The sequence below is a fragment of the Pezoporus flaviventris genome, unplaced genomic scaffold (assembly GCF_033815535.1).
Source record: "Pezoporus flaviventris isolate CSIRO_AGI_PZ_B2104156 unplaced genomic scaffold, CSIRO_AGI_Pfla_v1 ptg000080l, whole genome shotgun sequence".
In the NCBI taxonomy this organism is placed as follows: Eukaryota; Metazoa; Chordata; class Aves; order Psittaciformes; family Psittacidae; genus Pezoporus; species Pezoporus flaviventris.
Genome location: NW_026892628.1, coordinates 729,294 through 754,467, shown reverse-complemented (window position 1 = coordinate 754,467; position 25,174 = coordinate 729,294). Strand labels below are relative to the sequence as shown.

The 25,174-nt window shown below is 44.6% G+C and overlaps 2 protein-coding genes and 1 long non-coding RNA gene across 5 annotated transcripts in view; 2 read left to right on the top strand and 1 right to left on the bottom strand.

Annotated features, from left to right (window-relative positions):
- The window catches only part of LOC133280254 (uncharacterized), a 6,633-nt gene extending 6,402 nt beyond the window's left edge, over positions 1-231 (bottom strand). For both annotated transcript variants that reach the window (XR_009747102.1, XR_009747101.1), the window contains exon 1: positions 147-231. This is a non-coding gene — a long non-coding RNA (uncharacterized LOC133280254). The remainder of the gene's footprint in view (positions 1-146) is intronic.
- Positions 1-25,174, top strand: part of DDX49 (DEAD-box helicase 49) — a 139,765-nt gene that overhangs the window by 84,381 nt on the left and 30,210 nt on the right. The window lies entirely within an intron of this gene.
- Positions 173-25,174, top strand: UPF1 (UPF1 RNA helicase and ATPase). Of its 2 annotated transcripts, none has more exons than XM_061474657.1 (24): positions 173-783; positions 6,589-6,731; positions 7,167-7,256; positions 7,765-7,932; positions 8,825-9,005; positions 9,589-9,750; positions 10,414-10,498; positions 10,674-10,772; positions 10,968-11,085; positions 11,899-12,058; positions 12,156-12,274; positions 12,549-12,713; positions 12,929-13,043; positions 13,235-13,378; positions 14,904-15,117; positions 15,332-15,449; positions 17,664-17,820; positions 18,807-18,949; positions 19,643-19,817; positions 20,504-20,585; positions 21,144-21,305; positions 21,929-22,146; positions 22,559-22,681; positions 22,792-25,174. In XM_061474657.1, exons 1-23 carry the CDS (start codon positions 559-561, stop codon positions 22,676-22,678), a joined length of 3,363 nt encoding a protein of 1,120 aa, XP_061330641.1. In that variant the 5' UTR covers positions 173-558; the 3' UTR covers positions 22,679-22,681; positions 22,792-25,174. The 2 variants fall into 2 exon arrangements, with proteins under 2 accessions (XP_061330641.1, XP_061330642.1); XM_061474658.1 differs by having other exon boundaries at positions 174-783; positions 10,977-11,085.

Below are 25,174 nucleotides of genomic sequence, written 5' to 3'. Positions count from 1 at the left end.
GCGGTGGGGGGGCTCTGTGGGGTTGGGGGGGGGGGGGGGACACAGGACCTCCCCCTCCCGCCCGCGGCGCGAGCCCCTTCGCGCCTTTTCCGCCGGAGCTCCGCCCCTTTCGCCTGCCCTCCCCAGGTGTGTGCGTGTTACGTCACCCCTCCCACGCGCACGGGGCGTGCTGGCGTCGCCGCCGCCGTCGTCCTCCGTGCGCTCCGCGTCACCGCTCCTGGCCTGGCGCGCGGCGGCAGCGGCCGGACCGGACCGTCCCGCTCGCAGCGCCTCGGGACTCGCTCCTCCCCCGGCGCCCGCCCGCCGCTTCGGCCGCTTCTCTCCGCCGTTGGCTCCGGTCGCGAGGGACCGCCCGAGCCGGGGCGAGGGGGGTGGTGTGCGGCGGCGGGCTCGTTGTTGGCCGGCTCTCGCGCGCGCGCGGCCTGGTGCGCGCAGCGGATCCTGCCGCTCGCGTAGCGCGGCGCCCGGGCTCCCTGCGGTGAAGCTCGGGCGAAGAGAGGGGGGGGGCGGGCGGGTGGGGAAGAGTCGCTTCTCCTCACCACCACCGCCGCCGCCGCCATGAGCGTGGAGGCGTATGGCCCCAGCTCGCAGACCCTCACCTTCCTGGACACCGAGGAGGCCGAGCTGCTCGGCGCCGACACGCAGGGATCCGAGTTCGAGTTCACCGACTTCACTCTCCCCAGCCAGACCCAAACCCCGCCCGGGCCCGGGCAGGCGGGGCCGGGACAGGGCCAAGGGCCCCCCGGAGTGGGGCAGGGACCGCCAGTTCCGATCGAAGCGCAGGTGAGCCCGGGGCCGGGGGTGTGTCGGGGGGGGGGGGGAGGTCAGGGCGGCTCCGCCACCGGGCGTTGTGGGGGGGAGTCCGGAAGGGGCGGGCGGGCCTGGCCCTGGGGCCGGCGAGGGGAAGCCCTGGGCGGGTTGCGGGGTTGGGCGCTCTGCCCCCGGCAGCGCCGGACGGGGAAGTGGAAGCCGCGTGTGGCTGCGAGCTTGCCCCGCCGGAGGCTGGCGGCCCGCTGCCGGCACAGCGCGGCGGGGAACGGGCCTGGCCCCGGGAGTGCGGGGACAGCGCCCTGAGGCAACCGGTTGTACGCTGGTAAAGCCGGCGGACTCCGTGGCTGTGTCGTGACAGTTGTGTTGCTCTTCGATGTGATGTTGGAGTTAGAAACGCTTCGGAATGTTGCTTCCGACTCTTTTCCTCTGTAAAACAAGCGCAGCGTTAGGTAGCATTTGGTTACCGAAAGTTGGGTGCTGAGGAAATTCAGCATTACTTCTTTTAATTTCTTTATTTCTGTGACTAAAAGCAAAAGTTTTTAGTGTTACTGTTATTTTTATCGTGCTTTGCCACCTTTGCTGCTGCATGGTTGCTGGTCTGGTCTGTTTGGGTTTGCATGGGAGTGACAGTCGCTACTGTCTGAGGTTTAAGTTCAGAGGTCTGGCTCCTCATAGCTTAAAAAGAGGTGATTTTGTTGTTTTTTTTTAATATACCCTGTTATTTGCAAATACAAGTATTTATTTAACAATTCGCAAAAGTGAAAGTAGTATATGCTACACATGAAGACGATGCCTGTCACAGCTGTATCGTGACTTTAGTGAAAACCAAAACTCTGAAGAATTCCTTCATGTTTTTTAAAAAGTCGAACTGTTTTCCATTTAAAGACCATAGACTATTCTAAGTTTCGTTGCATCGTCGTGTGGTCCTGTTATTAACAACTAAATGCATTTTATCCATGTTTTAAAGTTGAAGTGCTTTAGGTAAGTTTTGAATCCTGAACCGAACACAGTTTGAGCAGGCTTGATTTTCCTTTTCCTTGCACAAGCTGATGTATCAGGGTCTGAAAAATCCAGTTGTGGGTAGAGAAATGAGCAAATGGCAGAGGCCAGTGTGTGCAGGTGCTGAGAGCCTGCAGGTGGTATTATCCCATCCTGGCTGTATTGGATTTATCCCAGGCTGAATTGAAGGACTTTCTTGTACTTAGCGCACAGCCTGGGTGTAGCTGCTGTGCCGTGACTTGCTCTGGGTTACTGTGTGCATAAGACAGACTCAGTGACGGGATCCCATGGACTGTTTAATTTCTGTTTACTTACAGCTTTTTGCATGTGGCTTTGGTAGACTTCATCCAGTTTGAGCATTGGGATATCAGGATTACTTAATAGTAGTAGTAAAACCTTGCCTGTGTACAGTTAGACTACACATCAATTGATTAAAAAGACAGTTTTAATTTAAATCTTTTTTTTTTTAAGCTTTAATGGGTTGTGATCATTCCAGATCTCACAATAGACAACATGTGGCCAGAAGAAGAAGAAAAACCACCCTAAAATAAGCCTCATAAGCTAGAAGACCAGACAAGAGGATTAATTTGTCCTTTTGTCTAAACATGTTTGAAAAAGCTTTGAAGTAAAAAGGGAGAAAAAAAATAGCTGGAGAGTACATTCAGGTACTGGTGTGTTTGTACCCATCCAGCCTGGCAAGAAGGGGCTTATTTATTACATTTTTAAAGCTGAGTGTGTTTATGATATTTCCACAGACTTGTGGTCAGCCTGATCCCCATTTTGACTAGAAATGTAAGTTTTGGGGAGGGTTGGGAGAGAACTGTTGCAAGCAGATATCTGAAGTGCAAGAAGTGTAATACCCTCCTGAGCTGAAGCACAGCAAACCCCAGCTCCCTGGAGCTGTTCAGACTTGTACCTTGCAACGGTCTCAGGAGTGATAAAATCAGAAATTAAGGTTTTTTTTAAAGATTCTGGGGGAAATTTTGCTGCCTTCAACAAATAATTTAAACTTGTTACGACTTTTGGCAGGGGATGTGCTAAATAATAAGTTCTAAGGCCCTAAAATTGATCACATTCATGTGTTGTCACTGTGATTATAAGTAAAGCTGCTTGAGTAAATAATGTGTGCTTGAAACTGGTAAACATTGGAGGGATGTACTTTTACTCTGCTGTTTCTTACTCTGGTATCATTTTAGTGTCCTAGAGTTTAAAAAGATGAGCAATTCAGAGCACCCGATTTCTTGAATAAAGTGATTAATTCAGACAGTCTATAAGAGCTCCCATTCCCAATGTACGTTTAACTAATAGTTTAAGAGGATGTTGTTACAATTGATTAGTGTCTGACTGACAAGAGCGAGCAGTCGGGAGCACAGAACCATGTCCACTGTGTTCTCTTCAGGAAACTCAATCTCCATTGTTTACATATGATTAAAAGCAAACCTGAGAATTGATTTTTCTGAATATTTTAAGATCAGTTCTGATTTCTGCCTAATTTTTTTTCACTCTTCCAGGCAAGCACTTAGGGATGATGCTCAGAAGCAGTCATACTCAGTGGGTCAGTGCTGAACAAGACACATGGTGTTGATGTGTTAGTTAAGCTGTTGCAGCAGTGGTTGAAGGAGGCTGGGGCAGCTATTAAGAGTTATGGTCTAGACTATGGGGGCTGGATTTAACTTCCAGTTCTAACAAAGACTTTTTGTCTTGGCAAAATAACCTTCTCCCTGTCGCTCAGGTCCCATCTGGAAATACAGTTTACTACTCACTGTTTTGGAGGTGCTGTGGGAGTGACTGTTCTACACAGTAGCCACTTCCTTATTTTGAAAGGGAAAGCAAACAGTATAGGAGATTATAATAAGGTATAGTAAATAGTCCCTAGCTTTAATATAAAGAATCTACAAGTAACAAATAGTTGGGTTATTTGTACAAGTCCAGAAGTGTGTATTTTTCTTTCCTCAAGCATGAGAAGGAAATGACCTGAATTGGGACAGTGTGCCAGGGTGTCCTGCAGTGACTGTGCCATGTCAAAGGGCTTTGCAGTCCTGGAGCAAGAGTATTCTTCTAGCAAAATACCTACTTAACGGCAGTTAGTTTTCTTGTTCCAGCTTGAATGCACTACTTCAGAGCAGAACTATATCAAGTGGATGTAGCTGTGTTCACCTGGGGATAAGCTCCTGATGCAGATGGGCTGTGTTAGTCAGAAGCACCAGGAGAAACTGAGAGGGTTGTATTCTGTTACTACTGATTTGGGGCCTTGCTTACACACGGTTGGAGGAAGCCACTATATAGTCTGGCTTACTATTCCGTTACTCAGTTCTCTGGACCTTTACTGTTGTCCCTTGACCAGTATTTTAGAGGCCAAAAAGGGAGCAATGGAGGGAGCAGTACCTTGGTGATAGTTTCAGAGCACCTCGGTGTTCCTCACATTGCTGTAGCTGTTGAACTTGCTGTGCTGGAAGTTTCAGTCAACACTTTTAAAATAAATAAGACACCCCCCCAGCTTGTACAACAGCTGATGGTGCCAGATTGTTAATGACATGCATATAGGCTAACATCACAGTAGGTTCAGAACAATAGTTACTCACTTCCTCATTGTCTGCCTGCCAAGGCTGAGTATTTCCACAGTTACAGGTGACATCATTCTGTCTAACTGGGGAAGGGTTGGAGCTCCCTGAGGTGTAACTAACACAGTCACCTGGTGCAGGAGTACAGATAACTTGTGGTTTTTTGAGTCTTTTGCCTAAAAGACTTTGCAAGTTTATTACTGCTCAGCAATCCATTTTTTTATGAGCACCCCAAAAAAATCTATTAAAGCTATCAGCTGCTGTGTATAATAATTATATATATATAATGTGTGTTATGGCTCTTTGGAACAGCATGATAGAGGTGCACCTGTGAATGCTTGGTGTTTGTGCCTCTAAGATGTTCATATTAACTTAAGACTTTGGAATTCCACCTATTCCATGTTCAGTTAGTAAGTTATCTTCATACTTTGTAAAATGGTGCTATCTGTTTAAAATGGATTTGTATCTTCAAACATCTGTGGAGGTGCTATTACACAGTGAACTGGTTGGGTTTGGGGTCATCATACTCATGGGTTGTTACATGCTGCTGCAGTTCCTTTTTCCCTCTGCTGCTTTTGCACACTCTGAGCCCACTCTATGCTGATGGTTCCTCTTAGCTGATTCTTTCTATTAAAAGCCAGTACTTGGAGGTAACATCCACAGAAAGTCAACCCATTTAGATTGTGTTTTGCAAATGCACCTCATTTCATTTGGAGATAATGAAACAAAGCTGCTGTCATTGAGTCCAGCTCTTACTGCTGAGGGCAAATGTGAAGTGGCTTCCACTTATTTTAATTTTAACTCTTGCAAGTGGCTGTTAAATTTTAATGTGCAGTACTGACACTGGCACGGAACCTGAATGAGGCTCTCAGAGAAGTAGGCTTGTTTGGATTTGCTGCTGAGTTCTGGCTTTAAAATGCTACAGCAACTATTTTTATCAAATTCCTTTTAATAAAGATTTAGCATTCTCCTCACTGGGGGCAGCTTTCTCATCTCCTGCAGAGAATTAACTTACAGATACCAGGTAAATTGCATTAGATGTCTAAGTGCAAGAGAGTTATTAAATACTGTATCAGTAGACAAAGGCCTTGAGTGATTCTTATGCTCCCGTTTATTAGATAAACTTTCAGAAATAAATCTCATCCTAACTGAATACCTCTAAAAACATTGAGGGGGTTTAATACATATGGTGGGGAAATACCTCAGAGCACTCCTCTTGAATGCTTTGTCAGCATTATGTTAACCACTTCTGGTGGTCCCTTTCCCACCTTTTTCCACTCAAAGTTAACATGGACTGTGGGACACTTCTCTCTTCTCAGGTTTTAGTGAGACTCAAAGGATCAAGTGACTCAATGAACACAGGTTTTTTGGGAGGGAGGCCCAGGGGGCAATGCTATGCCCAGATCTACTCTGACATTCCCACTTCTTGATGCTCCTTCCTGGTGGTGAGCACTCTGTGTTCAGAACTGCCAAAATGCAGTTATTTTTAACAGGAGAGGTGCTTGGTGTGTAAAAGCTGCTGACACAGCACCAAATGGTGCAGAACTTCATGGTTCTGGCAGTGTATCCTCAGTGGAAAGAGCACCTGGTTTGTATGTGCTGCATTAGCACCTTGATCTCTGAGGCATGGTGCTCTGAAACTGGAGCTGCATTACAGGGTTTGCACTTCTGCAGTTCAGGAAATTGTGTCATACCTAAACCAAACTGATAGTCATGCAATTTTGTGAAATTAGGTGTATATGAGAGCAAGCTTCTTGATTTCTTGCTCTCTGTTGTCCAAGTGTCATGAAGTTGTACTTCTGGTATCTTGGAGGTGGGAAGAAAATTGATTTAGTGGATAGACAACAGCAGAAATGGGTGAGGAATGTCCTATACAATAAAGATCCTGGTTTCAGATGGACTTCTGGAATAAAATCAAGGATGAAGAAATCCCAACTTTTGATACTGCTGGAATTGTTTAAATGGAATTTGGTGTGTTGTGTAAGATGCAAAAATGTCAGTGCAGAAGAGCAATATCCTTTGTTAACTTTTTTCTACTTACCAGTTGGAGTTTAAATAGTCCTGTAAAATAGGAGCTAGTGAAGCAGATACTGATGCTATAACTGGGATGTGTTTCAGCCCCTTTCAGCACTTTCCTTTTGAGATTTGCCAAATGAAACCCAAATTTTTGCTGTGAGGAGTGGGGATTATTGTCCTTGCCTTCGTGTTGCAGACCGTGTTTTGATTGTATAACTTAAGCACTGACCTTGTATTTCAGGTGAATGGACCTGATGGCATTCTCCAGAATGGAGCTGTGGATGATAATGTGGCTAAAACCAGCCAGCTTCTGGCAGAGTTGAATTTTGAAGAAGATGAAGAAGATACTTATTACACAAAGGACCTTCCTGTGCATGCTTGCAGGTAAGACCTAAGCTTTGCCCCAGGCTTGTTACTTCCAGAAGGCAGCAGCACTTTGTGGCAGTGAAAGGTGTATGCTTAGAGGATTTTGGGTTTTGAGAGCAGCTTTGGAGACGGCCATGTAGTGGTAGGAGAATGGTGCCCTCTGGTGAGCTCTTTTGGATACTTAGGGCTGTCTTGTCCAGCAGGTTTTGGACTTCCCTTGAGGAGTAAGTAGAAAGTTAAGCCAACCTAAGGGTGGCAATGATGGGAAGTGTTGAAATACCTGTGACTCAGAACAGAAGTTTAGCTTGTGTCTGATGCTTTTAGCAACACTCATGTTCCCTAATTTTCACTTCCCTGTGATTTTCAACAATGCCACACAGTTTAAGTGTTGTATTTGAGCTTTTCCATAAGCAAGTACCCAATCACTCCCTGTTTTTTCACTTGTAATTCCAGTTACTGTGGCATCCATGACCCCGCTTGTGTGGTTTACTGCAACACCAGCAAAAAGTGGTTCTGTAACGGGCGTGGAAATACATCTGGCAGGTAAATAACAATGACAGTCTTGCTTCCCGAGTGGGTTTGTTCTGAAGTGATGTGGTGGCTGTGACTTAGGTTTTGGTGTTAATCAAAGTCTGGTGACTTCAGTTTGAACCTCCAGTTGCCTCTGTAGCTTGCTGCTATTACCAGCTTAGACCTCAATCTCACTTGAATCACTTTTGTGAAGTGAGCTTGCTGCTGCTTCCCCCATCGTGTCTTCCTGTGAAGCACCTCTTGATCTGCGGAGCTTTGGGAGCCTTCTTTCAATTACCAGGAACATGAAAGAAAGTTTTATGCATTTCCTATTCTTTCATACTCATGTACCTTAAAGCATTCATGCACTGAGAAACCACTGAAACTGTGTTAGTATCTGTGCTTGTATCTTACAAATGTCTGCCACAGCATAAATTGATTTTTGTTTGTGTCTTTTAATAATTGAGCTGATGTATTAAGTTAGGAGTAAATATGATTTTCCTATTGAATGAGTACAGATGTATGTCCTCTTTGATTTCAGCCACATTGTTAATCATCTTGTGAGAGCGAAGTGCAAGGAGGTGACTCTCCATAAGGATGGGCCTCTAGGAGAGACCGTCTTGGAATGTTACAACTGTGGATGTCGTAATGTGTTTCTCCTGGGCTTTATTCCAGCTAAGGCAGACTCCGTGGTGGTTTTGCTGTGCAGGTGAGAGAATGCCTTTGTTAGCATGTTTGTGTCAAGTTTGTTCCATAAACTGTTTTCTAAATGGTGATGCTTGGTTTTATTTTGTACCAGAATATATTTTATGCTCTAATTTGACACCATTTTTTCCTTCAGATGGATTGTATGCAAGTAGATAATCACTAAAGGAGCATTCTGTTATGCTGGGCAATTGTCTTGGTTCCAGAAAAAAGTATTTACCTGAAGTGAAGCAGTCCTTAATGGAAGAAAGGTGGTTTTCCCCTTTTCTAAAACTGATTTTTCAGACTTGGAAGAGTAACGGATCAGTTCAGGAAAAGACTCTGGAGCCCTACTGGAGCAGTGACTCTATTACACAATATGTTTTTTCTGTCAGCTCATAGAATCATTTGAGGACAGCAGTAAATTGGAAATTGTTCTCTGATAGGTTCTATCAAAAATCATTATTTTAATTTTATATATTTTAATTAAATACTGTCACCATGTATTTGACAATGGCAGGTGTGTTTCTATGGAATGAGTTCTTCTATTTGTCTAAACAACAAATGGGAAGTAATCCCAAGTGTTTTCTGATATATTCTGTATGTGCATGATATTAATGGACTGTAACACTTTCAAAGGTGAGTGTCTCCTTTAATACTTTAGATGTTACAGTTTTCAGTTCTAGAAACACACAACACTGTTTAAAATCCTGAGCCTTCCCAGTGTTGAAATAGCAGAAAAAGGAACCAAAAGGTGAATTGGCCCAGCAGGTGATAGGGTGGGATTGTTTTCTCCTTTTGACTGAGATATTTGAGTTGTTTCAGGAGCATGATAAACCTAGTTTTACACTTCACGTGACAGACTTTTTCTTACACTTGTCTAATTTAACAATTTTTCCAATGTTTTGGTTGTGCAGGCAGCCATGTGCCAGCCAGAGCAGTTTAAAGGATATTAACTGGGACAGTTCACAGTGGCAGCCTCTTATCCAAGATCGTTGTTTCCTTTCATGGCTGGTGAAGATTCCATCTGAACAGGAGCAGTTGAGAGCCCGTCAGATTACAGCTCAGCAGATTAACAAACTGGAAGAACTTTGGAAGGTATGTGCTGCTTTTCAAACACTCGTTATATTTTACCAAGTGCTAACTTTCTGGTTTTATGAAGGAAGGACAAGATTGTTTTAGCAACTGTATAAGGCAGGGAACATGCTTAAATCACATGAGGTTTAAATGCTGCAGGTTTGACAAACAGTGCAACTGGGAATTGATGAAAGTATTCAGGAAATCGTTCATCGAAGTAGGAGAGTCTCTTCTTTGGGCTCTTTAGCTCTGTTCAAGTTGCACTGTCAGGCAGTCTGGAAAAACAGCTTTCCCATATCAAGTCTTTCACTTGCTTCTGCTTTATGTGGTGACTAGCTGAGTAGGGAGCTCTTCATTCATGCTTAGTATTCAGCTGTTGTTTTCCGAGATGTTTTTCTGTATGTTCTTTAAAGCATAACAAAACTGACTGGATGTGAGTATAACATACAATGTCTGGGTGTCACGTTAACACCATGACATGCTTATACCTTGATATAACTTGTAGTAGTAGAACACAGTGTTATCAGTCATGTTGCACAGTGAATACTTGTCACTTTTTTATATTTAAAACTTCGAAAGAAACCACTTGTGCTTCAAATTCTAGGAAAATCCATCTGCAACCCTTGAGGACTTGGAAAAGCCTGGTGTTGATGAAGAACCACAGCATGTTCTGCTTAGATACGAAGATGCTTATCAATACCAAAATATCTTTGGTCCTCTGGTCAAGCTTGAGGCAGACTATGACAAGAAACTCAAGGAGTCTCAGGTAATAAACTTGAAATATGTCTGTTTTAGGGGGCTTCTGACCAATTCTCTGGTGTCAAATGTGTAGTTATTGTTAACAACATAGAAATAGATTTGAAATTCAAGTGAAATAGATGTCTTTATTACAATACTATTATATCACAGTAACTATAGTAGTAATAGTGATGTCTGATAGCAGGGAGAGGAAAGGAGAAAATTCTCAAACTGAGGCTTTAAAAACCAGCTTGAAACACTTGGAAACTTCTGTATTTTCTGTGTTGAAAATTTCATCTTTCCAAGAGCCATATTTTACTGTAAAACTACAACTTGGCCACCTTATGTTATTGTGCTTATAACCTGCTGTTACCTTCGTCAGAGCTTCCAGTCACACCTGAACTGTGTGCAAGCACTCATGAACGTTTTAAAAGTTGGGGGAGAGAGAATAATGCAGGTGCTGAGTAGGACTTTGTTCTCATTAACTAAGTAGCTCCTGTAGAGCAGAGTTGTCTTCTGCAGATGGTGTGATCTCAGGCCATAGGAATAAATACCAATATTTGTCTCTGCTGTGACACTGGAACAGCAAGTTTTCATTTCTCCACTGTTTTGAAGTAGAGGACAGTGAGGATTGTTTGAGTTAGCAGACAGCTTTCTAAAAACCTAATGAATGTCTTTTCTTTACTATTAGACCCAAGATAACATCACAGTCAGATGGGACCTGGGCTTGAACAAGAAAAGAATTGCCTATTTCACTTTGCCAAAGACTGACTCGGGTAATGACACTTTGATTGTATGTTTTGTTTGGGTTGTTTTATGCCTGGTGAATAATACCAGTGTTGAGAGAACTCCTGTGGTCTGGCCTGGGATATAAGATAGTATTGTGTTGGTTTTGATCTGGGAGGTGGTTGGTTGGTGAATATTCTGAAAACATTTTTCCTTCCTTTGTAGATATGCGTCTTATGCAAGGAGATGAGATCTGTCTGAGGTATAAAGGAGACCTGGCCCCTTTATGGAAAGGGATTGGTCATGTTATCAAAGTTCCTGATAGTATCCTTTACTTAGTGAGCCTTCAGAAAGGCTTAGTGGAAGGTTGAATCCATTCTCTGAGAAACCAGTAAACATGTCCAAAAGTAATTTTGAGCTAATTTTTAATTTGTCACGGGGGTGGGGGTGTTGCTAAAATAATACCAAAATTGGGAAAAATACAATGGAGAAGTTTGCTGCAGATTACTACTTAACGAGGTTCTACAGATTATGGTGATGAGATAGCCATCGAGCTGAGGAGCAGCGTGGGAGCGCCTGTGGAAGTCACTCATAACTTCCAAGTGGATTTTGTATGGAAGTCAACTTCATTTGACAGGTATTGAGAAAGCACTTCAGAATTGAGCACATAATGGGTGCAGTTGGTGTGTATTTTCCTTTACCTTCAGAGGGGATCCTTGAACAGGAAAAGTTGTATTGTTTGGTGAGGCTAGGAGTCAGGAGTCTGAGTGTGCCCAGTATATCGAGTCTGTACACGTGGTATCTAGCTTATAGAGCAACAGGTCTGACTCTCACTAGAAACTGTGTTAACCTGAATGCCATCAAACTATCAGTTTTTCTCATTTTTGAAGGCATGCTTAAGGTATGTTGCAAATACATTGGGGGGGTGGGAATTTACCTTATGTTCAGTAATACTTGGGATGTAAAAAGAACTGTCTTCAGCACCCTGAACCCTGCTCCATCATGAAATGCTCTCTGAGTTTAATTGGCATTCCTAGACTTTGAATTGCTTTAACTAGCTGAAATTTCAAGGCATTTGAGTTGGCTGTTGGGTCAGGAGACTTCAGAGATGTCTGTGCTGCATTTTGTAAGACAGGAGGCGGTTTGTAACCCTGAGATACACCAAATACAATTTTTCATCAAATCTTAGACCTAAAATTACTGTTACAGATTCTGTCTGATGTTACGCTACAGATTTTTCTGGTTATAATAATTTGTAGTATGAGGAGAAAATTTGTGTTCTCACAAGTCTGATTTCTGTCTCTAAATTCTGTTAGTAAGTCTTCTACATTGCTTTTTTCCCGAGGTATATTTTGCATCTGATGTCTGATTAACCTTTGTGTAGGACATTTGCGGATAGTTGTAATTGAGGTCATACTGATTCTGGGGGGTTTTCTGTCCTTCATTTCAGAATGCAGAGTGCTTTAAAAACATTTGCTGTGGATGAGACCTCAGTGTCTGGGTACATCTATCACAAGCTATTAGGTCATGAGGTGGAAGATGTAATTATTAAATGCCAGTTGCCAAAGCGCTTTACCGCACAAGGACTTCCTGATCTCAACCATTCTCAGGTAACCTCATCTCCTTTTTACTATACACAAAAGAGAAAGGATTTATGAATAGAGCTTGAACAACTTTGTAACTTCCTGTGCATTGAATACTGAATAGGTTTATGCTGTGAAGACTGTCCTGCAGCGTCCTCTGAGCCTCATTCAGGGTCCTCCTGGTACCGGAAAGACAGTGACATCAGCCACAATTGTCTATCATCTGGCTAGACAGGGCAACGGGTAAGAACTGTTCTCACTGAATCCTGTATGTGTGAGGTTATTTTATTAATGGTCAAAGAAATAGCTTCATTTTAAAATCAAAATAATTTGTATCACTGAACTAGAAGGGCTTTTTACAAGTGTATTTTTTCTGGGAAGACTTGTGCTTATTTCAGAAAATATTCTTCCCCAGCATATTTTTTGGAGACCTGTGTTGGAGCACAGGATTTTATTGCAAGTCTAATAGAAACAAATTTACAGCTCATTGAGTCTTTTTGCTTCATGTTTTCCCAAGGCCTGTGTTAGTCTGTGCTCCGAGTAACATTGCTGTGGATCAGTTGACTGAGAAGATCCATCAAACTGGACTGAAAGTGGTTCGTCTGTGTGCTAAAAGTCGTGAGGCAATTGACTCTCCTGTCTCCTTCTTGGCATTGCATAACCAGATCAGGAACATGGATAGGTAAGAAATGGTTGAAAGGAGCAGGGGAACAAAAAAACCCCCACTGAAGTGTTGTGATGGACACCACTGATGAACTGTGTCATGGTGACAACGTGTATTTACTTGGTGATAACTTCTTTCTCTATACTTGTGTCCTGTTTAGTTTTATGAATGAGTTCCACTGGAATCCTATGAAGTTGTTTATTAGGCCATAAAGCAAAATTCCTTTTTTGCAGCATGCCAGAACTTCAGAAACTGCAACAGCTTAAAGATGAAACTGGAGAGCTGTCATCTGCTGATGAGAAACGTTACCGGGCACTGAAACGAACAGCAGAGCGGGAGTTACTTATGGTAAAGTCATTGGTTCTAGTAGCTTAAATAATTGCCTTCCTCCACTGGAGGCTTGGCTGCAATTTGGTGGTGGAGATGAGAGTACAATTTAACTTTGGGAGATTGTTGTAACGGTGTTGGATACTCCTCCATGTAGAAATACTGGCTGCTGATGCCCTACTTGATTAATCTTGGTTGTATTTCTGTCTCAGAACGCAGATGTGATCTGTTGCACCTGTGTGGGAGCTGGTGACCCAAGGCTTGCAAAGATGCAGTTCCGCTCCATTCTGATCGATGAAAGCACACAGGCCACTGAGCCAGAGTGCATGGTGCCAGTGGTGCTGGGAGCAAAGCAGGTAGGAGCTGTTGGACTTGATTAAAGAAAATCTCATTAAAGTTTATGAGTAGAGGAAGTAGCAGCAAGCAGCAACGTTCACAGTGTGGGCATACAAAAAAATAAAATCCTTTTGTGGAAGATGCTTCCATACTACAGATAGAAGCATCTTTGTCTTAGTCCTGTTAGTTTTCTCTTTCCGTGCATAATCTTTGCCTAGAACATGTCAGTATTGTTGGAACAAACATAGAATCATAGAACAGTTAGGGTTGGAAAGGACTTTAAGATCATCAAGTTCCAACTCTGCTGCCATGGGCAGGGACGCCTCACACTAAACCATGGCGCCTGAGGCTCTGTCCATCCTGGCCTTGAGCACCACCAGGGATGGAGCATTCACAGCTTCCTTGGGCAACCCATTCCAGTGCCTCACCATCCTCACAGTAAAGAACTTCTTCCTTATATCCAATTTAAACTTCCCCTGTTCAAGTTTGAACCCATTACCCCTTGTCCTATCACTGCAGTCCCTAATGAAGAGTCCCTCCCCAGCATCCTTATAGGCCCCCTTCAGGTACTGGAGGGCTACTATGAGGTCTCCGCGCAGCCTTCTCCAGGCTGAACAGCCCCAACTTTTTCAGACCGTCTTCATACGGGAGGTGCTGCAGCCCCTGATCATCCTTGTGGTGCTTCTCTGGAGTTGTTCCAACAGTTCCATGTCCTTTTATGTTGAGGACACCAGAACTGTACACAGTGCTGCAAGTGAGGTCTCACAAGAGCAGAGGGGCAGGATCACCTCCTTCGACCTGCTGGTCATGCTCCTTTTGATGCAGCCCAGGATACGGTTGGTTTCTGGGCTGTGAGTGCACACTGAAGCTGGCTCATGTTCAGTTTCTCATCAGCCAGCACCCCCAAGTCCTTCTCTGCCGGGCTGCTCTGAATCTCTTCTCTGCCCAACCTGTAGCTGTGCCTGGGATTGCTCCAACCAGGTTGGCATCAGCCCACCTTACAAGTGTGTCAGGGTCCTTCTGGTTAGCATCCCTTCCCTCCAGCATATCAACCAAACCACACAGCTTGGTGTCATCAGCAAACTTGCTGAGGGCGCGCTCAATCCCACTGTCCATGTCACCAACAAAGGTGTTGAACAAGACCGGTCCCAACACCGATCCCTGAGAGACACCACACTCATTACTGGTCTACAGCCAGACACTGAGCTGTTGACAACTCTTTGCTTGTGGCCATCCAGCCAGTTTTTTATCCACCCGCTGAGTGGTCCATCTGTCAAATTGATGTCTCTCCAATTTAGAGACAAGGACATGTCATGTGGGACAATGTCAAATGCTAGAGATTGAATAAGATTTTACTTGAAAATGATGAGCCGAAAAGCTAGTTGACACTAAAGATTTATAAACCTGAGATTAGATCTGAAGTTTATTACCAGTCAGACTAGTTAGTTCCTAATATTTTATAGCAGGATATTGCTGTTGTTTGTAGCTACTGGGCAAGTTTCAGAAAATAGAAACTTAGAGATCTTCCAACTTCCTTTTCCACAGCTTATTCTTGTAGGTGACCACTGCCAGCTTGGTCCTGTTGTGATGTGTAAGAAAGCTGCTAAGGCTGGGCTGTCTCAGAGCCTCTTCGAGAGGCTGGTGGTGCTGGGGATCCGGCCGATCCGCCTGCAGGTGCAGTACCGCATGCATCCTGCACTTAGCGCTTTCCCATCCAACATCTTCTATGAGGGTTCACTCCAGAATGGTGTCACTGCAGGTAAGCAAGAACAGTAGTCCTGCAAATTCCTTTCCATTCCTTAAAGAACCCTTCCTTTCATCCTTTATCTGGATGAGTGTGTTAATACATTCATTTAACGAGACTTGCCACTGGACTTATTTTGAGTCTTTAAGGTGCTTTGATATGAAAGTAATGTATGTTCTTGCTAGTAAAACAGTGCTAAAAATTATTTTACTTTCTTTGTGCTCTTCAGCGGACCGTGTGAAGAAAGGGTTTGATTTCCAGTGGCCACAGCCAGATAAACCAATGTTTTTCTACGTTACACAAGGACAGGAAGAAATTGCCAGCTCGGGCACCTCTTACTTAAACAGGTAAAGAAAATTCAGCACTGAGATATAAGATTACTTAAAGATACATCATCCCAGTGTATCTCATACTGTAAGGGAGATTGTTAAATGAATCTGTTACTAATCTTATCGCATCCCTTGGAGACGGTCACAGGTACTGAAGTCAAGAGAAAGAGCAGTGTGTGGTTCCCACTGCAGACCAAATATCTAAGAATTTATCTAGAATTTCTGCAACAAAATTCATAGTATTCTTTATTTTCCATGACTTGTGGTGGCCTTGTCCTGAATAAAGGCATTAACAGCTAACTAAAGGCTTGTGATTTCCAAGAAGAGTTACTTTCTGTTTCTGTGAAGATGGTATTCAAATGAGCCAGCCCACAGCCGTCAGATGTATCCTGTGTTGGGTGCAGTGTTCAGTGCTGTTGATCCTTATGCTCTGCAGTAATTCTTCTAAATGAATGAAATGTTGTTATTAGCTATTAACAGCTGTTGATGAAGTTGTTGATGTGCTTTGTATAATCAAAGCTGCTAGCAAGGATGGTGCAGGCTGAGCTGCATCCTGGAACTGGTTTCCCCTAAGCTCTCTTCCCAGTAAATGAAGAGAAAAAGGCATTTCCAGTGGGAGCAGTTCAGATATTAAGTGGGTTGGAATTGTTCTGTGGAGGTGTGTTTTCTTTCACTGGTAGCATAAGGAGCATGAGACAATTAAATGCATAATGTGGGGAATGAATTTGGGCCAGCAAGTAAACTGTCTGCAGTTGCAGCAGGAAATACTGATCAGGTTGCATTTTGAGGCCAGAATTCCAGTAGCTCCTGAAGCAGAGTCTTTAATTTTGGCAGGGGTGTGTAAGGGATGAGAATTTAATTTTGTCTATTCTGTTTTGTGTTTTTTTTTTGTGGGGTGTCCTGGGTTCAGCAGTAGCAGTCATTTTTCTCCTTCTTAGTGGCTGGTGCAGTGCTGTGGTTTCGACTTTCAGCCTGGGAACAGGGCTGATAACACCGATGTTTTTAGCTACTGCTCAAATGTTTTAGTCTGACCAAGGACTTTCTGAGCCTCATGCTCTGCCAGGGAGGAGGGGAAGCTGGGAGGAAGCAGAGACAGGACACCTGACCCAAACTGACCAACGGGGTATTCCATACCACAGCACGTCATGCCCAGGATGTAACTGGGAGTCACCCGGAAGGGCTGGGGCACTGCAGGGTTGGACTAGGTGTCGGGGGGGGGCACAAGTTATCAGTCAGCTGGTGGTGAGGTGTTGTGTTCCCTTCCCTTGTTATTTCCTTTCTCATTATTATTATTGGCGGCAGCAGTAGTGATTTGTGTTATACCTTAGTTACTAAACTGCTCTTATCTCAACCTGTGGGAGTTGTATTCTTTTGATTCTCCTCCCCATCCCTCTGGGAGCAGGGGGAGGGCAAAAAGGGGGGGAGTGAGAGAGCGACTGCGTGATTTATGGCTGACTTTATTTAAACCACAACATGGGGTTTTTTGGTTGGTTTTTTTTCTGTACATCCCAACTCTTTTTTTTGTTTTTTTAAAGAGTGAGCTTAAAACACTTTGCTCCTTTTGGTCAGATGCACTTGCTCATGTGCCTGGAAGGAAAACCAGACCAAATCATGAAATATCTGCTGGGTTATTTTTAATCTGTGTTTGATGAGCAGCATGTGCAAGACTGAATGCAGCCACCCAGATTGTGCACAAACACACACCACAGCAGTTGGCTGACATGGGGATTGGCATTAAAAGCATTATATATATAAAACGTCGAAGATAAAGCAACTGAAGTATCTGTTTGCACTGCGGACAGGGAACGTTTTTAATGATCTCACTCATGAAAGTACATGTGTACATTGAACTCTACTAAGAAGTTCCATTTTGGAATGGTGGCCAGGAAGTCTGGTTGTGTTGGTGAGAAGGTGGATTTATATGTTAAGGAGAAATTTGTGTCATTCTGAGGCTTTTTTTTTTTGAGATGGTCCTTTTGCCCGTATTCCTCTGGCTGAGAATATCTGTGCATGGCCTAAGTCAAGAGTTGATAGTGGTTAATGTTCCTGCAGAGATGAAGCTGGATTAATCAGGGTGCTCAAGCAGCACAGAGTGGTCTTTTTCTTGAAGCAGCCTTGCTGGCAAAGGTCAGCTCAGCATTTGTGTTCCAAGTTTTTCAGACCCATTAGCTTGCAAGAAGTTCAACCTAACGCCTTGATTCTCCTCAGATAAACAAATCTCTTTTTTTCCAGGACGGAAGCTGCCAATGTGGAGAAGATAACTACAAAGCTATTGAAAGCTGGTGCCAAACCAGATCAGATTGGCATTATAACTCCTTACGAAGGGCAGCGATCCTATCTGGTGCAGTACATGCAGTTCAGTGGCTCCTTGCATACAAAGCTCTACCAGGTACAGTGCTTGTGCACATGGGAACACTTGGATGCAGAGAAGCTAGAAAAGTCAGATATTGTGAAACTTCACAATATTTTTACTTGCAGTCTGGCTTCTTAGGCATCAGTCTGTTTATTCTTTAGCAATTTGGGGGGGTTTAGAGATTGTGGTTAAAATAGGCTGGGGGAAAAGTTTAGGAGGTATCAAATGCCAATAAATGTCAGGGGAGCAGTTGGCCACATAAAGGAGAGTGCCTTGTTATGGACTCTGAGCTCAGTGAGTCCATCCTCTGAGGACTCCTTGAGGCACAGAAAGGAGAGGTCATTAGTGCTTCAGCTGTGGAAAAGCTTCAGTCAGCTTGTGCCTTAAATAAAAGCATCATGCCAGGAGACATGAAGGAAACCAAGCACCATAAATTCTGATGGATGTACTATTTATTTGCTTGGGAACACATCCTCCCATCAGTGGAACTCCTCTACCAAACATTCAAATTTGTTGCTACAAACAAGGCTGTTTTATGTTTAATATAGTCTGTTTTGCAATAGTGAGGACTTGGTCAGTGTTTTCATTGAAGGAAAATTTGGTGGAAATACTTTTACTTCTGCCAGGAATGATCTGTCCCTCTGCTTCAGGATTCTCGGAGGCTGAGAGCAGCAGTGGTAGTTTAGACCTGTTCTACTACGAGGTTTTGGAATAGTCAGAAGTCTTTTTGGCAAAATAGCTAGGAAAGGGATGCTTTCCATAGTGCAAATGCCAGGTTTGGGGAAATGTGAGAACCATAAAGCAGTGAACATAAAAGTAATTTGTCCTGAACTGAGACTGTCTGTTCTCCTTTAGGGAAACTATTTAGTGACCAGTGGAATTACTAAATCGTTTGTCATTACAAAAATAACATTTTCAGCAACTGATGGGAACTGCATGGCCAAGGCAGGTTGTAATGCCTGTTGGTAGCAGAGCTGTTTTGCACTGTGCTTCTGTGATTTACATGTTTTCTTCTGTTTCAGGAAGTGGAAATTGCAAGTGTGGATGCCTTCCAGGGACGAGAAAAGGACTTTATTATCCTTTCTTGTGTGAGGGCCAATGAGCACCAAGGGATAGGGTTTCTGAATGACCCCCGGCGGCTTAATGTAGCTCTTACAAGAGCAAGGTAAATCAAAATTGGGCAAACTCTAATCTATTCTAGAGACCTACTTCAGTCTGCTGAAGCACTGGTACAGACCCATGAACAGAAGGTCTGTGTTTTGTGGGTTGTGGGCCCTTTCCCCACCTGGTTTAAGGGAGCCTTGAGCGATTTCCACATTCCCTACAACTTCCAAAAGCAATTTCAACCTAATGAACCTTTCCACTTGGCATCAGTAGTTTGTAGAAGCTGCCATGTTGCTCCCCTTTGTACCCTTCATCTGCTGCTTTACCCTTTCCAGCAACCATTTATCATTTTGCTTCTCTCAGTGGGTTTGATTACTGAGAAGGGTAATTTGGAATCAGCACTGTTGCTTGGCTTCCTTGGGTTCTGCAGGCTTTCCAGCCAATGCGGGGTGATGGTTGATTGAGCACACTGGTGTGTTTGGCAAACCTGCATAAGGAAGCTTGTGATACTGAGCAGCTGGCTGCTGCAGTCTCCTTTCAGGTGTTTTGTCACAGTACAGAAATCATCTGCGTTAAACAAAGCAACTATATCAGGGTTTGTTACACCTACCACGGGCTCCTGTTGGGTGCCCGATGTGCTGTGGAAGAGGTGGACTTTGAGGCTCTTCTGACATTTAGTCATTGCTTTAGTTTTAAAGATGGATTTAGTTTTAGTCAAAGTTAATTTTACCTTCTCTGTCTGCTGTTGCTGCAGGTATGGAGTAATTATTGTTGGGAACCCAAAAGCTCTGTCTAAACAACCACTCTGGAATCACCTGCTGAATTACTACAAGGAGCAGAAGGTGCTGGTGGAGGGACCACTGAACAACCTCCGGGAAAGCCTTATGCAGTTCAGCAAGCCCCGGAAGCTCGTCAACACCATCAACCCAGTAAGTCTCACATGGTTGTGGCATGAAATAATTGGGATTTGATTAATTATAAATGAATGGAATAAACAGTTATCCCCATAGCCTCACACCCCTGTAACTTCCCATTTTTGTTGCTGGTTAATGCAGTGTGACCCAAGTAAGTTGCTGCTTCAGCTGTTTGTAAGTTAAGTAGAAAACCCTTTTTGGTGCTTTTTTATAGCTGTTTACTGCAAAATTTTATGAGGGGGTAAATTCTGAGGTGAATGAAGCATAAAAGAACTGGTTTGTGTAGAAATGGCAAGCTCAGGAGGCACATTTACTTACACCGTTGTACTTTAATCCTCAACCTACAAGTTTTATACTTGGTCCTGTAGCATTTGGGGGAGGGGGCAGCTCAGCAGCCATCACAGGGTGGTGGCAGGAATAGAGCAAGGGAAGAACTATCATCAGAACCTGAAAATAGCCTGAAAATTCATCAAATGTTTCACAGTGTGAGATGGGCTGTAGAATCTTTTCTTCTTTTCATGATGTAGTTGAAAGGATAGTTGGATGCTTTCCTTTTAGAACAATCACTTTACTCAGCACTTGTAAAGTATGTGTGATCCATGGTGTTTTACTGGATTTTTTTACCCAAAATAGCTTATGCTGAAGTTGCAGTGCAAAGGTTTCTGTGCAAAGGCTTTGTCTAACCCCTCTAATGCTTCCAGGGTGCCCGTTTCATGACTACTGCCATGTATGATGCACGGGAGGCTATTATTCCAGGATCTGTCTATGACCGGAGCAGTCAAGGTAAAGGAAACTATCAAAATTAGTATCTCCATAGGTTTTAATTTTTCCTCCCAACAAGCCCATAGGGGCTGGTATTTGACAAACTTCAAACTTCTAAATGGTTGAAGAGCCACTATGGAAAAATGAAGAATTTAAGAACTGAAAATGTTTATGATATGGCTGGATTTTGCTGTCTGTTTGTAGGAGCTCTGGTGTCTGCAGAGCAAGTGAAAAATGAGGGGAAAGGGAGTGTGTGTATTTTGGGAGTCATAGAATCATAGAATAGTTAGGGTTGGAAAAGACCTTAAGATCATCTAGTTCCAACCCCCCTGCCGTGGGCAGGGACACAGCCTTAGCTGGTGCTGTAAAAGAGTAACTGTGCAGGAATGAGCATGTTAGATGAGTATCTGAAATCAAAGGTGGAGTAAATGATGAACGGGGGGAGCAGTGGTGGTTCCTGGCAGGGGTAGGTTTGTCCTTTCAAATTCTGCTCCCAAGTTCTCGATTCCTGTCAAAAGCAGGAATATGAATTGCTTTTGAAATGCTTGCAGTCACTGTGGCTTTTCCTCCCCTCCCCAGGCCGCCCATCCAACATGTACTTCCAGACCCACGACCAGATCGGGATGATCAGTGCCGGCCCCAGCCACGTCACTGCCATGAACATTCCCATCCCCTTCAACCTGGTGATGCCACCGATGCCACCGCCGGGGTACTTCGGCCAAGCAAACGGACCAGCCGCAGGTATGGGCTGAGGGGGGCTGGGACAGACCCCACGGGGTAGCTCTGAAGTCAGAGAACGCTTTTTGCTCCTCCTATGAGAGGAGATGATGCACTTCTGTTAGCTGTATGGAGTACAAACACAGCAGCACTGCAGCCTCGGTGAGTGTCCCTTTGCTGTGTCTATGCTGGTGGTTCCAGTACCTGAAGGGGCCTACAGGAAATCTGGAGAGAGACTTCTGACAATGGCAGAAGTCAGGGGGAAATGGCTTTAACCTGCCAGAAGGGAGACTGAGATGAGCTCTTAGGCAGAAGCTCTTCCCTGGGAGGGTGCTGAGGCGCTGGCACAGGGTGCCCAGAGAAGCTGTGGCTGCCCCATCCCTGGCAGTGTTCAAGGCCAGGTTGACACAGGGGCTTGGAGCAAGCTGCTCCAGTGGAAGGTGTCCCTGCCCATGGCAGCGGTTGGAACTGGAGGAGCTTTAAGGTCCTTCCCAACCTGAACCATTCCATTACTTTTCTGCAGCGCTACGTCGAGTACATACAAAATGTTGCCTCTTGTGAGTGATCAAGTCTTCAGAGAAACAGTTAATTCTCATGTTTGCATGTCTAAGGCTTCTCACTGCTGCTTGGGATTAACGCTTTTCCAGGACGTGGGGCACCAAAAGGGAAGACTGGTCGTGGTGGGCGCCAGAAAAATCGTTTTGGGATTCCTGGAACCAGTCAGTCAAACCTTCCAAATAGTCAAGCGAGCCAAGATGTGGTTTCCCAGCCCTTCTCCCAGGGTCCACTGACTCAGGGGTATATCTCCATGAGTCAGCCATCACAGATGAGTCAGCCTGGGCTCTCCCAACCCGAATTATCACAGGTAAGCAGGATTTGATGGACAGTGGGGTTTCTGTTGATGATTCCTGTGCATGCACATCCTTGTTTCCTAGCACTGAGGAAAATGGAAATTGAAACTATTTTCAACGACTCGTGCTCCTCCCCCTGGTGAACTTTACATACACTCAGGCATAAAGTGCAGTGCTGCCTGTCTAGACTTCAGCTCAAGCCTTAACTTTGCCCCACTTGCCTGTTCAGCCTCTGGCTATTGCAAACCCCTTTGTATTTATGGGAATTCTGCAGCAGAAAAGAGTAGATTTAAAAAAATCCCAATGCAGCCAAACAAAAATCCCTGCCCCAACCCCAAACCTCTGGGCTGCTGGGTCCTCTGCTTGCTGAGGGAGCACTTGGGCTGGGTGAGGAGGTAGAGGTTTAACGCTTGCTTTCGTTTTCAGGACAGTTACCTTGGTGATGAGTTTAAATCTCAGATTGACGTGGCGCTGTCACAGGACTCTACTTACCAGGGTGAACGTGCATATCAACATGGTGGAGTGACGGGACTGTCACAGTATTAGAGTGTAAGGCACCCGAGGATCATTCCTCTGCTTCTTCCTCCCTCTTAAAGTTCACGAACGCAGTGTTTGTCTTAGTGATGTCCCTAATGCAGCTTTTGCTCTCTTGCTTTCAGGTTGAGGAAGAAGAGCTAAGCTTGTGTGGAGCTTAGTTCATCAGCATTTTATTCTGGGTAATAAAAAAAATAAAATAAAATGGATACCTGTTTTCCACTGCTAAAACTGAAGCACCACTGTGTGAGAGCAACAGGAGAAAGAAACCAACCAACGGAGAGGAGAGAGAGAGAAAGGAGCGCGCGAGAGAGCCCACTGCTAAGCTCACTGAGACCAGGAGCCTGACCGGAGAGGAGAGAGCGCACTGAAGGACTGGCTGGCGCCTCACTGGGAAGCAACTCCCCTGAAATGAGTGGTCAGCCGAGTCCCTGCTCCCCCAGTCAACAAGCTCAAGAGAAGGGCCTTAAGCAGGTTTCACTTCATTCCATACTTCTCTTTGCGAGCAGGGCATTACTTTTCAGAGCAGATGGGGAGAGGAAAACCCTCATCTCAGAGTTGTTCTCGTTTTAAAGGGGTACTATTTTAGCAGTAACTGTTTACATTGTAGAAGCAGAGTATCTGAGAGAGAAAGAGAGAGAGTTCCTGACTCAGTGACAGCAAGCCGAGCAGAATCCAGCGGAACATGGCTGGTGCTCAACTCTGAGATGCAGGTTTTGTTGTCCAACACTGGCTCTGAAATCCTTAGTGTCATCGTGTCGCCCACATTCTGAACGGGTCTTTCGTGACAAGGTGGTTTTAAAGAGATCCTGTCAAAGGAGCACTGAATTTCTAGAAGTTTGTCTCTGAATCCTTAGTGGTGGACCTGGGGAGATGCTTGTTCTGAGAAGCTTACAAAAAGTTTAAACCAAAACTAAATTAGAGCACCAACCTTGAGAACTTTTCAGTGTGATTTAAAGTTGCAGCAATCAGCCTCTTCTTCCTACATTGGATAGCAGTTAGAGTGACAGGAGCCTGCGCGCTCAAGCGGGAGGAGGGTTTCAAAGTTTTCTGTATGCTTCAATTGGCAACTGTCTGGACTCTACTCTGTGAAAAACAGCCTTTCTGTAAGATGAATTTTGCGCTTGAAAGGGGATGGGTTCCTGTGCCCTTCGGCCTGGAGGAAAAGATGCTAACGGGCCTGCTTGACTCGCTCCCTCAGACCTGGGGAAGAGGTAGTGGAACCTGGGGATTATATTGGTTTTGAAGTAAAGACTCTACAATGTTAATGAAGCAGGTTGGGAAAATGGACAAAGCGGGCGGCTGTTGGAAGGTGGCCTCTGAGAGCTGGGTGGCATTAGAGATACTGGGTCAGGCTTTTTGTGGGGCTTCTTTGGTGCGGAACGCAGGTCGCTGACAGGTTCAGGTGTGAGAACCAAACCCGGAGCCATGGCCATGGCTGAGCCATCGACGCTGGCTTGAGGAGTAGCTGGAAGTCAGAACTGAAAACAGCACTTAAGAGAAGCCATCCAATTTCAGAGTTGTACCCATGTCTTAAACAAGTCCTATGGGAACACTGGGAGCATTTTAGTTCTGTCTAAACCTTTTTAAAAACAGGGCAGAGAATTGACAATAACCCCCAGCCCCATTTTTATCCAGTCCCCAAATGAGCCGAGCCTCTACCTCCCAATTGGCAACCAACAGTAGTGTGGGATTCACTAACCTGGGTGTTTTTAAAGTCTAAGTTAGCTTTATACTCAAAGGGCTCCGAGTGTTTCTAATCTCTTTTTTGGGGGGGGGGGGGGGGGGGAGGGCGGGGAGGGGGAACTCAAAATACCTCTCATCTGAATGTACTTAAATGACGTAAAAACCCACTTTTTGTAGCTGGGGGGAAGCCCTTTCATCACTGTCCTTTCTGTAGATCGTTGACCTGCTTTCATAACCTGTATTTGCTGTAGTTTTTCAGGAGTGTCTCTCCCCAGTGCAGACCTGGTGTAGCATCCCCACAACCCGTGAGTAGCGAGCACATAACCATGGAGCAGGTGTTCAGGGGGGGTTTTGTTCAGTCCTGCAGCGAGAACTGCAAAAGAAACTTTTCAGAAGTGAAACCCATTCTTTTCTCATCAAAAGCCTCCAGAGTTTAGACTCAACGTGAGCCCGGAGCCAGAGGCCACCTTCCTCCTGTGAGATGGACTCTTTTATTTATTAACATTGCCGAAGGGCTTTTTAATTTTCTTCCTCTGTAGGCTGCGTAGCTGCGTAGACGTTTCCGATAGGTTGAAGCTGTACCCTCTGTGCAATGCAATCCATTGACTACCGTCCCCCTTCCTCTCCCCTCACCCCCTTTATTTCACTGACGGGAATGCTTGCCTCTGCTTTGTGCTGGTTTTTCCTTTGTAGCAGTTACTCTGAGTTTTATAAATCCAGACATCAGTGCTAGCACGGTGTTAACTCTTTTGATTTTGTCTCAGTTTGTTTTAAACCTGTTTGTCATCAATAAAAATATTAATAAACAGCTCTTGCATTCGA

Coding starts and splice junctions, on each gene's coding strand:
- UPF1 (XM_061474657.1), top strand. CDS start 559: ATGAGCGTGGAGGCGTATGGCCCCAGCTCGCAGACCCTCACCTTCCTG. Junction 10,773..10,967: donor TGTTATCAAAGTTCCTGATA/GTATCCTTTACT, acceptor CTACTTAACGAG/GTTCTACAGATTATGGTGAT. Junction 12,059..12,155: donor CTGATCTCAACCATTCTCAG/GTAACCTCATCT, acceptor AATACTGAATAG/GTTTATGCTGTGAAGACTGT.